At 35.3% G+C, this 13,049-nt stretch overlaps 1 protein-coding gene across 5 annotated transcripts in view; it reads right to left on the reverse strand.

The window, feature by feature from the left end:
- Positions 1 to 629: 629 nt before the first annotated feature.
- LOC144435997 (uncharacterized) overlaps positions 630 to 13,049 on the reverse strand; it is a 50,020-nt gene continuing 37,600 nt past the window's right edge. For 3 of the 5 annotated variants that reach the window (XM_078124661.1, XM_078124660.1, XM_078124659.1), the window contains 6 exons: positions 12,744 to 12,863; positions 10,546 to 10,622; positions 9,504 to 9,726; positions 8,633 to 8,653; positions 7,962 to 8,048; positions 630 to 2,935 (listed from right to left, as the gene is read on the reverse strand). In XM_078124661.1, coding sequence (XP_077980787.1) covers positions 2,408 to 2,935; positions 7,962 to 8,048; positions 8,633 to 8,653; positions 9,504 to 9,726; positions 10,546 to 10,622; positions 12,744 to 12,863 — 1,056 coding nt within the window. In that variant the 3' untranslated portion in view covers positions 630 to 2,407. Of the gene's footprint in view, positions 2,936 to 3,515; positions 4,484 to 5,104; positions 5,722 to 7,961; positions 8,049 to 8,632; positions 8,654 to 9,503; positions 9,727 to 10,545; positions 10,623 to 12,743; positions 12,864 to 13,049 lie in introns of those variants that run through there. The other 2 variants (XM_078124662.1, XM_078124664.1) reach the window with 2 other exon arrangements.

The raw sequence follows: 13,049 nt of genomic DNA on the forward strand, positions 1-13,049 counted from the left end.
ATCACCTGTACTCTGTTCTGTGCTGGTTAAAAATAGTCGGTGGATCTTCACAAAAATATATCAGATTCTTGGCAGGTGCCACGTACTGTGAACTTTTAGACCCAGTTTACGTTTCATATATACTACGTACCCCATGGTACGATTCAAGAAAATAGATAAAACAGCAATAAAGGGATTATACCTTTACCAATATGGTTTTCATAATGAATAATGTGGGACTTAAAGATAAACCCCCACCGCTCCACGTTGTTTACACGACATGTATACAATTCACAGGCCAAATTATTGTCTTTGAATAGAGACTCAAAGGCCATAAAGCTGAGTTCATAAGTAATATGGTGGTGATGGTGGGTTTATAATATTTGCTGCATATTACCCACGGTAAAGAGTAGCTGTAGTACTTCAACAGCAGTAAACTATTTCTAATGCCTGCATCAACTTTCAACTTTTCACCCGAATATCTTAATCAAAGATTTATACAACTGTATTTACCCAGGTGAAAAATATCATAAACTCACTTTGTGCCACTTTAAAATCAATTTGCTATGTTTGCTGAAATGACAACTACACAGACGGTATCTTTTTAATCAATATATTCTTTAAATAGAACTCCTCTCTGCACAAAAAAGATTACAAATATGAAAACTATACAGAAATTAGTACAATCATACATACACAGTGTGCAATAAAGGTCTACAACTTTGCAATCAGAGAAGCAGTATTTACAATTTCAAGTCAAAGTATGCATGGCAAGAAAAAATATATATGTATCGTATATATTTACACAAGTTAAGATCAAAAGAATGGATGTTTAAAGTAGTATACACAGCAATAGTATGTGACTAATAGTTATCAAAACTCTCTCAACATTCATGGTGGGTGTTAAAACTGAAACTACAGCAGAAGTGTGTATGTAATATATAGTTTTCTAATTCCAATATTGCCAGTTTTGTTCATGTTGGTGATACCGCATAGACTTTAGGCTAAACTTTTGTGAGAAAAAGAAACTTTTGATACGATGAAATCTGTTTTTTTTTGTATGTACCTCAAGTGTTAGTTTCAACGTATTTACATCATGTTGCACTTGATTATCACCGAAGAACAGGTGTTGTTTCTTTAAAGTGGCCATATGGATGACTAATAGGTATTTTGGAACATATACTAAATCCAAGTTCAATTGCAAAATGCTAGTGTCTGAAAAAATTGTTTTTGTACATTAACAGAGAATGTGAAATAACATATACACAGCCTGTGTTTGTAACTCAATAAATTGCAAAATGCTACAAAGTGTATGAAAAATTTGTTGTACACATAACAAATATTTTGCACATTTTTCTTTTTAATATTTGGCAATTTATATTGGTATAAGTTGTTTCACATTCCTTTTTTCAAGGAGGAAAACATAGTAAAATTGTTTTATGAATAAAAACCTAATACACACTTGTCATCCATACAACCCCTTTAAGAACTAGTAGCTGTATAGTAACATCATTTTTTGTTAGTTTTTACTCATCCAAAAATAAACCATACTTTTTCCTGGAAACAGTTCAATCATTTAAATTCACTGATGTACTTTTTTGCGAATCAATAATGGTATTGTGTACACTGGCTAGATGTCCGTGTGTGAACATTCATGAATCAGACGCATACCTGATTATATAGTTTATCGACAAATTGTAAAAACTGTGGGTGTTAGGGGTTGATCATCAATCAATGATACAAACTGAGTAAATTGAAAGCATAAACCAAAATAAAAGAAAATAGTGATCCAGTTACAGTTCCTGGTCCTATATATTTGATACTTTGATATAAAAAGATTCATCATAGACATTTTAGTTTAGTGTTGGAAAGTATAAATATAGACACGAATAAAATTCCAATGTTAGTATCTTTAACTAAATAATCTGCAACTGAAGTTGGCACAATATAAATCTTGAATGGATTATAATTTTACTAAAAGCATACTTAACTTTGACACTTCCATGATACCTTTATTTTTGTGTATGTACTGTTTTGAGACTTTATTTACTTGTATGTGAAATAATCATACATCAATTTCAGATAGTACAAGATGAAGAATCAAGTTTATTAATTGTGTACCTTAGGATGAAATTTGCTAGCAGTACAACATTCTGGAACTTTTTTCTGTTGAAATATTTTGTATCGGCACATAAAGTCATATTTCCCTGATTTCTAATATTGTGCTTGATCAATACAAATAAATTAGTTTGAACTGTCATTTTTTAATTTAAGACAAGTCACAGTACATGGTTTATCCATAGTTCTTCTCTTGTCATAAAGTTAAAAATAACTGAAATGCACCAAAATCCTCAATATATAAATAGTTTTGAGGTGAATCCACACGCATGCACCACACTCATAGAGTTATACAGACAGTGTTATTTTATCAATTCTCCCCACTTCCTCCCTCACCCGGATTGTCAGGAGCCTCATCAGGCTGTGCAGTGTCCTCAGGTTGTGCTGCCCCTTCTTCAGGTTTATCCCCCTCGCCCTCAGGTTTATCACCGTTCTCTTCAGGTTTAGCTGCACTTTCCTCCTCAGATTTTGCTGCATCTTCATCTGCAGGCTTTTCACCTGTTGCAGCCTCATCTGGTTTTGGTGCTGCATCATCGTTGTCAGGTGGTTTCTCATCATCTGTTGCTGCTGCTGCTGCTGGGGGTGTCCTTGCTTTTGATCTCGGAGTGGTTCGTTTTGATGCTGGCGTCTCTCTATCTCGTTTAGATGCAACACTTGGTTTCCTGGATCTGCCAGGCGTTTCTCGTTTGGCACGGGATGCAGTCTTTGAATCTGGTGTCGGTTCTACAGGTGGTGGGGTGGCTGCTTTAGGGGGTGGCGATTTGCCTTGTTCTACATGGTCCACTCTCTTCTTAAGATGTTCATGTTGTGCTCTTAGGTCAGCCATGTTCTTGCGTGACTGCAAACAAACATTACACATACATTAGTATTTGAATTTATGGAACACCATCTATAAGGTGCTAAATATGAAGTACTCCAGAAATTCACGAGAGATGATAGATTTAACTTTACCATGCACCACAGTTTACAACATAACACAACACATGCATTTAGTACTTTGACATAACACCACCGGTAAGTACACAAACACAAAAAACACGACAAAAAACAGTCAACAATTATTATATAAAACCCAAGTTATATAACAACCTTGACAGTGCCCTGTATTCTAAAGAGGGAGAAATGTAAATGGATAAAAAACACTCATCATGCAAAATAAAAAAAATTAAGAAACATGGTCATCATGCAAGGAAATTGATTAAGAAATATACACTATATTATCAACCAATTAATTCCAGTGAAATATACGCATGCAGGATGAAGAAAAATTAACAATGATATACGATTATTATGAGGTAAAATTACTGAATGTTACACTCTGAGGTATATATTGCACTTGCAGTGGTTACACAGAGGTGGTATATATTCTTACTGTTTCCATGGTAACAGCATCCATCTCCATAGCAACTAGTCTTCATTCTGAGATGTGATCAAGTCTACTAGTTGAAGAGAGTGTGCAAGATGGACTTGATAGGTGTGTTAGTAGCGAAGGCAAATTAGTCATTGTGGAGTGTATCTTTGTTGGTGTCTTTTACCGAGTTCTGTGGTATGTTATTGTAAGTGATGCAATTGTTGTTTTTCCTCTTAGTGCAGTAGCTACTTCAACTTGTGTGTTTAGTCTCTAGTTATTTAGTCTGCTTGATGATTTCCCAGGAGTACTGATTGATTGAAAACCATTACTAGGTCTGAACTATATGCTGTGAGTTTGAACATCTGTTAGCTTTGATTTTACAGCAAAGTTTACAGAATGAAATTCTGTTGATCGATAAAAAACTACTATTTGGCAAGGTACCTGATAATGTATTGATTTTTGTATTGCTAAATCAAAGTTCATAATACCCTATTTCAAACGAGTTGTGAAGTTATTTGGTGATTTTGTTACTATTAGAAGTAGGAAACTCATAAAAATGTGAGTTGTGATTATTGAATTCCATAAATGTGCATCTTTTTTTTTTCATTTTTAAGTTGTTGTTCAATCATCATCATCATCTTAAGATTTCCCCTTGTCATCTTTATCTCCTTTGTCGCTCTTTTTATCTTCATCTCCTCCATCACTTTTCTCATCCTTGTCTCCTGCATCACTTTTCTTATCATCATTTTCTCCATCTTTATCCTCAGCATCACTTTTCTTATCATTATCATCATCATTTTCTCCATCCTTATCATCTTTATCCTCGGCATCACTCTTCTTATCTTCATCGTCATTTTTATCATCTTCATCCTCAGCATCACTTTTGTCATCTTTATCTTCAGTATCATCTTTCTCATCACCGCTCTCTCCATCCTCGTCATCTTCATCTTCATTTTCCGCCTCAGCAAAGATGTCCTCCATCTCTTTTATCTTCTCTTGCAGTTGTTCAATATCCTTCTGGAGATCTGCTCGGAGCTGGATTTTGAACAAAATTGGTTTCTCAAATTTTGATCTACAGCATTACAATCATAATATGCATGGCAACAAGTCTTTACACTGATAAAAACTGGACAAGCAAAAATTCATCATTCCATCACTGAATAAGAAAAGTTTGAGTTACCCACTGTTCTCCAAAACTTTGTTGAAATGAAAATGGATTTCTTGCCAATGTGTCTTCTGAGCAATGGAATACCATGAGTAGAATGTAACTTGCAGCTAGCTCTTGAAAATGATGCAGTCAATGCAATTGTGTTGCAGCACTCGGTATCTGTTCATGATTGTGATGCAGTCAGCATTCCAATGTGATGATCATTTCAGAGAAGGTAAGTGGACATGTTGCAATCTGTAAAACTGTGGTCATAGTGGTAATGTTGCAATAGAACTGGTGACAATGAAAATGTTGCAGTTTGTGTTGCAGTCTCCGATGTAGTATTCATGCGAATTCAAGTTCATATTCGTGCCAGCTGAGTTTGTGATGATAGTTCCCAAACAAGCATGCAGAGGGTGAGATGAGTACCTCTATTCAAGTAGATGTCACATATGTGTATAGAGACTCTGGTGAAATGTTCCAAACTTTTCAAGATTTAGGGCATTTACGTGAAGAGTAGATGTGCATGCTTATGTGTTTTAAGTGATACAGAGTGAAGTACAGGCTCTGATATGCACAAAAACACATGATCAGAAAGATCCATGAAACATCAGTGGTCTGTACATAGTTCCAGAATTCCTTAATATGCAAATCATGCCAATTTATTTCACAAATCACTGTCTAGTCAACTGCAAACAGTGAGCAAACATAGGATCAAGGAGTATAAACTGCAAAGTTATGAAAGTTTGGAATGCAGTGTGAGAGGTGAAAGTTCAAAGACCAAAGGTCACAGCATAGGTAACTATAATCATAATCATTCTTATAGACAAATTCATTTCATTCTCAATTATGAATACACAATGTACAAGTTTTTATATACATATTTGTTTTTTAAAAGTTTTAAAAATATTTCAGAATGTTTAGAAAGTGTAATGTTTTAATTTCCATTATTGTTGTCTGATTGTTGCTTGTCCTTGTCATCACTATTATCTTTATCTTTATCTTTATCATCTTTTTTATTATCATCATCATCTTTTTTGTTTCCCGACTTGCCCCCTGTAATGGAATCAACTTTCTCTTGAAGCTCCTCAAACAGGGTCTGCAGGTCTTCAATCTCTTCCTTGCGCTACAGTAATTGGAGGAGAGAAATAACATACAGAAATGGTGACATACATCAGCAATAGTGACACAGTAATCAAGCAGATACTGAAATACAAATGAACGAGAGAGAAAACAGAAAACAGAAAACAAAGAATGTGGCAAGACAATTATAGATGATGATACACACGACAAGATTTCAAAACATAACAGGTTTAAGCTGCAATAGCTGTACACTGGACAATATTTTGTAGTACTTGTATGCTCCAAGGGAGTTGAAGTATAGATATAGCTGCTGTGCCCCTGTATGTATGCTAGGGGTAATAATCCTAACTACAGTGTCACAAAGTTCTATATAACAAGTAACGTTATTATATTTATCATTACTCCAAAGACATCGCACCTTGCTCTTTTTGATGTACATTCTGATGTATTTCTCTGGTAATTGAGCCTTCAGTTTACTAAGATAGACACAAACTAAAACTATTGTTACAACATATTGATGCAACAGAGAGGCACTATTGAATGCATGTTGCTCTCAGTATAGTCTCAGTAAGGAGGTGTTGCAGGGTTTTATTGACAGAGTTCCATGAGATTGCAGTGTACTGTTTTGGGACTTCCAATGTTTACACTATCTTTATCACAGGGTGATTAGATATCGCACACCAGAGGAACTGCTATCACCCACTTGTGTAATCTACCTTATTGAAGAACAATAGCTTTAGTTTGCACCTATCTTAGTACACAGAAGGATGGATTACCACAGTTGTATGTTACAATGTACATAGGCAAATATAATTCATATACACACCCAATTATACTTTCTATCACATTTAGGCTCACCATAATGTGTTCAGTAACACAAATAAGTGTACCTGAAGACAATTCAATAAACTTCAAGACGTATAACGTCAAGACTATGTAGTAAAATTGTCCTCAAAAACTTCCCAGTTACAGTTATTGCAGCTTTTATATACAATGTAGACATAACACAATTGTACATGCACACACTGCTGATTAACAAGAGTTTCACACATTTTAAAGTATAAAGTCAGACAAATTTTGAAATCTGGAAGTCTTACATCTTCCAGTTGCTGGAATTAGAATGATGAATCAATTGTTATATTATCATTAACGATGAAACTTAAATGAAACAAAAAAGACATACTAGATCACTGCTATTTAATATTACTAACAATAACAATGATAGAAAAGAAGGAAAAAACTTTCAAAGTAACAATTGCTTGTCTGCATGTTCTAACTTTCTTTCCTGTTGAAAAACTCTATGCATAAAATGGAGTGTTTGTTTACCTCGTCTCACAAAAACTCAATTTGATAAATACTACCAAACTGGAGAGAGTATACAGTTTCAACTAGGACCTCATGATATTTTTATATCTCACACAATGTTTTCCTTGTTACAATTACAAAAACAAAATACAAACACTGATAGCGCACAAGCATGTAAAATGTTACATTTTATCTCACTTTGAACAAAAATAAATAGTTTTGTGTTTGAATCTTCCTTGTCTCTCAATTGACAATATTGATTTTTGTTCATAATGACATATAATGTATCATTTAGTATGCTTGCCCACTATCAGTGTCTGTATTTTGTTTATGTCATGTCTCACAAAAAACCTTGTGTGAGACATGAAAAATATCATGCTGTGTAACTGAAACTCTATAGTCACTCTACTTTGGTAGTACATGTGTACTCATTTTGTACCACACACATCGGTATTGAAATGTGCAAACATTAGAAATATGTATGAGAAACATAATGACGTAATTCTCTTGTACATCAACTCAAGGAATTTTTGGTAGCCCATTTATTTCACATATCTATTTTTGGATCAGAAAAGAATTTTCTTGAAATTAAAAAGAATATTTATAAGCAAATGAATTATGAAATGACAATGAATTAAATGACTGTACATATTTGGTGAATGGCTTTCATATGATTGTATGGCTATATCACACAAACAGACAGACAGACAGACAGACAGACAGACAGACAGACAGACAGACACACACACACACAATAATGATCAGAACTAATTTACATCTTGCCTCACAACCCATCACATAATACTTGAGACACACATTGGTTGATTAATGATAAAATCATCAAAACTGCAGCGATACACTCAAAAGACAACTATTACACCATACCCAAAAGACACACAATTGTAAAATGATAAGACAGTTTGCCTCACAAATCAACAAATGACATGTCACTCCTATTTTCCAGTAGTGAGACTTTACCTGTTTAGTTTCATTCTGTATCTTCATACCAAGATGTGATCTCACTGTCTGTACACTCTCATTGGCTTTAGTTATTTCTTCCGTCATCTACAACATAAAGTCAGGAGATATATTAAAAAACACAGCCTATCATTCTGGTTTAAACAAATAAATACTTTGGTCTTTCGAGATCGACATCAAACCACTTTGAGAGTTTATTGACTTCAAGTGTTCAACTTTATAAAGCCAGATATTACTATTTCACCATCCCCATCCCACCAATATAGGTCAAAACAAATTTAAGCACTGTTCAAGTTTCGAACACAAGCTTATATGAATAAATATAAACACAAATATTACGACGTACCATATAATAACCAAATTAATCAATTGCACATCCTAAAACACCAACATCAGATCGGTAAAACAAAGTAATAATACATTCTTGTACCACAATCAAGGGTTCTTATTACTTACAAGTAACGTTTCACTTGTTTAGGCCGACAGGCTTTGTCAAACTATCCATATGTTGGCTTTACCGCTAGGCAAAACAATACGTTGCGAATCTTTGGTCATGGTACAAGAACATATCATTACTAATCTATTCAACACATTTGAGCAAAAAAGTAAGACCCAGTGGAATGATACTGGGATATAAGATTTTAGAAAGCAGGGTGTGAGATAATTCTTACCTCTTCAATTTTGGTATTTGCCTGTAAACAAAAAAAATGAAAAGAAAATTGAGATGTTTACAATATTTCTTATGGACATGTAATTGGTACAACAACTTAAATGCTTGATTACTTGTTGCCACTTTTCCAAAACATAAATTGTAACATTTTCATCTTTGTTTAATATGCTCGCAATTCAAAAATTTAAGATGTGATACATTTGCCAATTTAGTATTTTTATACTTTACACATCTGATTACAAGTACTGACTCACTAGACTTGGCACAACTGCAACCACAATGGGCAAAAAGCTATCATGTTTCATAAATCATAAAACTTGGTTACGACAAGCAACAATCCATCTGTGTACCATGGGCACTATTCAATTTGCAATTTGAGTTTCTGGTCTTTTATATTGCTTTGGAAAAAATGAAATTAGTCAAAGTGGGGCTCATAATCAAGCAAAAATTATACCTTGGAATGGACTTCAAAAGTAGGAGCTAAGACTGCAATATGCACACATTGCCATACTCCAGTTTTTAGAAAAAAACAAAAGACGGTATAGTTTGGCCACTAGGAGTGCTAGTCAGAAGCACATTTTGAAAACCATTCTTTTGAAATACATGTAGTTCACTGCAGAGCATTCAATTTCTACACTAGTTCAATTGTTGCTTGCTTCTTTTTTAGTGATGTAAATTTGAAAAACTTTGTTAACTGTAACACGTACTGCCATGGGATCTGCATCTACGTGATATTTACCCTCAATTTTCTTTAATTATGTCCATGTACAAACTACAACCGAAAATGACTGTGAACTAGGTAACCAAAATCTGTTGCATTGATGTTTTTGATAGACTTCAGAAAATAAAACAACAACGTATACAGTTCATACCTTCCTGATGTCAGTTTCCATGTTGTCAATTCTATCCAGAGTTTCTTCGTCCACCTTACCACCTTTCTTACCAGCAGCTAGTTTCTCTTTCTGTGACACTGGTATAGCAGGTGCAGCTGCCACTCCACCTGTTTTCAACTTGTCTTCCATTTTGGCAATATCTTGTTTCAACTGTTTGTACTTTGTTTCCAAGTCTAGTTTTACCATCTGAACATCTCTGGACCTGGGATTCAACAAGGAAAAGATATTTTTCTCCATTTACTTACTATGTAATGCTATATGTGTATAATGCTTTTGAGAGAAGGAAACAACTTTTTGTTTCGATAAATATCGCCATAGACATGTTCTTTGTACTTTTCTTCTATGTTCACATATTGTATGTAAGTTTATAGAAGTTCTATTTGTTTAATTTGTTTTGAAAAAAAGTGACTTATAAGTCCAAAGGGGCTGGGCAGATGTATATCTGTATACATATATTTATTGTCAATTATTGTGAATCTGCATGTCACTATAATAAACTATTACTATACTATACTATACTATACTAAAAAAGATTACTTTGATAACAGTTTTTATAACTGTAACAATGTTTTCGTTTAACAGGTTAAGTAGGTGAAAGTAATCTGATATTTGCCCCAAAATTCTACCGATATTTCTGACTGGTCTTGCCATTTACGTTTGGGTATCATATTCCCAAATATTTTTCTTTGTTCTGCCAAAGCATATTATGAGTAACATAAGGGGCCTTGCCACTACGAGTTGAAGACAAATACTGACAAAACTCTTGTCATTTTGCAGCTCGATGAAGTAAAATATCAGAGTATAATTTAATCACAGCTGCACAAACTTGATTTAAGAAGAAAATAATGGCGATCCTGAATGATTTGACTTATATTTCAAGTGTCACAGAACCAGTGATGTAGACGCCTGCTGCCATGATATACAATAACCAGAAAATAAATCTAGGCTTGTATTTTCTGTTTGAACATGTACAACTTGGCTTATGCGTGGTATATTGAATGTCATTGTTAGTCTTTCTAACCTGTCTTTGCTCTCTTGTTCCATTAATCCCTTCATGTCTTCTTGTACTCTCTCATTAGTTCTGTTCATCTCAGACACCTGACAAGACATGACAAGATAAAGAGATGAGTGAAAACTCATGGAATGGAATCACTATTTGTCAAAATGCATCTAATAGTGAATACATACAATCAGTATGATAATACACTGTCACAATCTTCAAACTTTTCCAACTCATATCATGATAGTTTTTATACATCACACTTTTCTCGTCTTTGTTTGACAAACTTTACATTTGTACATTAACAAATAGTTTAAATTACGGAAACAATCGCTCACTTATTGGGGGCTGGTTAAATTCAGGACAGACTCTTATACCACAATCCTAATGATGGGTAAGTGCCAGTGTGGCATACTTAGGGTATGCATCAATGCTTGCATGTGGTGTTCTATGTGGCCATAATTTCACCTGTGCACCAAGTTCAAGTGCCGCTGTCCAGCCTTTGATTCTGTTATACTTTAATCCGAAATAATACACTTTTTGTAAGCTTGGAATACTTGTGTGTTTATTTGTGGAGTCATGATGGTTGCACGGTTTATAGAGTGGCCAGTTTGGAATCTGCAGGTTGCAGGTTCTAGCCCCATCACTGCCATTTGTTCTTAAAAGCTAAAGTCTTTGGGCAAGATTTAAACCACGGTTGTGCCCCAGTCAACCCAGCTGCATAACTGGGACATGCTAGACTAGTGGTTGCAATGTGAATGCTTTAATCCTATACACTTAAAGGCTGCAATGGATTGTATGCACTGCAGGGAGTTGAGGAAGTATAAAGGGCTATTGCGCTGCCATGGATACTTGCCAGGGATAATAATTGTTAGTGCCTGGAGCTTTCAGGAGGATAGGTGCATTATAAATACACTTTATCATTGTTTTTATTATTTACATACAGTTAACATTGAACTGCATTGCACGAGTGTTTACTGATGCAAGAAATCACAGGTACATATAAAATAAGTTACTCTACTACCAAGTACACACTTTAACAAGCCATTGAGAATGACATAGTCCCCGCTATGATTGGGTTTTAAGGAATTAGCACTACTCTGATCACGCAACAACACTTGTGAACCTACATCAAACAGACTTAGATATGTTGTGTCTGCTTGTCGGGCATGGAACATGCCTACAACAATAAAGGATTGGTCGGGTATGGGGGATCATATCAATATGAAAATGGATATGCAAATGTATGTCATAGAACACTGTCCTAATACCAACTCTGAATGAGATCTGTTCAAGCATGTCTGAGTTATGGCTTTGGACATGGAAAGTTCACAAACAAAATGGCTGCCAGGCAGCCATATTGGATCGTATCATGACGAAAATGGATATGAACATGTATGTCATAGAACACTGTCCTAATACCAACTTCGAATGAGATCTGTTCAAGCATGTCTGAGTTATGGCTTTGGACATGGAAAATTTGCAAACAAAATGGCTGCCAGGCAGCCATATTGGATTGTATCTCAATGAAAATGGATATGCACATGTATGTCATAGAACACTGTCCTAATACCAACTTTGAATGAGATCTGTTCAAGCATGTCTGAGTTATGGCTTTGGACATGGAAAATTTGCAAACAAAATGGCTGCCAGGCAGCCATATTGGATCGTATCACAATGAAAATGGATATGCACATGTATGTCATAGAACACTGTCCCAATACCAACTTTGAATGAGATCTGTTCAAGCATGTCTAAGTTATGGCTTTGGACATGAAAATTCACAAACAAAATGGCTGCCAGGCGGCCATATTGGATCGTATCATGACAACAATGAATATGTACATATATGCCATAGAACACTGTCCTAATACCAACTCTGAATGAGATCTGTGTGAGCATGTCTGAGTTATGGCTTTAGACAGGGAAAATTCGCAAACAAAATGGCTGCTAGGCGGCCATATTGGATCGTATCATAAAACAAATTGACGTGCATATGTATGCCATAGCATGTTGCCCCTGTACCAAGTTTGAAAAAAATTGGTACAGGCATCTCCAAGAAACGGCTGCGGACGCACGGACGCACGGACACACGGACGGACGGACGGACGGACAGACGGACAGACGGAACCCAATCCATAAGTCCCCGTTCCGGACTTCGTCCGCGGGGACTAATTAGTGGTGTACGGAATGTAGATATTACAAAAAAGACAGCCTACCTCTGGTCCTACATCGTCCATCCTTTCCTTCAAATCTTTCAAAATCTTGTCTGTACTGTCCCTCCAGTCAGCAATGTCTTCTATCACCTCAGCCTGTGATTCAGTCTGTCTCTTTAGGCCCTACAGAATAAAATACAGTAAAATAATTTCACAGCTTTGCTTTTGCTCCTATGTAAATCAAAGCTGGAAATGTTTGATAGAGAATCAAAATTCCCCTACACTTTCATTTAACTTTGTTCCCATGATGAGAACCAAAGATGTTCACAGGATATTGGCCAAACATAAAGTGCAACCATTGACTGCATT

Source organism: Glandiceps talaboti, chromosome 5 (genome assembly GCF_964340395.1).
Source record: "Glandiceps talaboti chromosome 5, keGlaTala1.1, whole genome shotgun sequence".
Lineage (NCBI taxonomy): Eukaryota > Metazoa > Hemichordata > Enteropneusta > Spengelidae > Glandiceps > Glandiceps talaboti.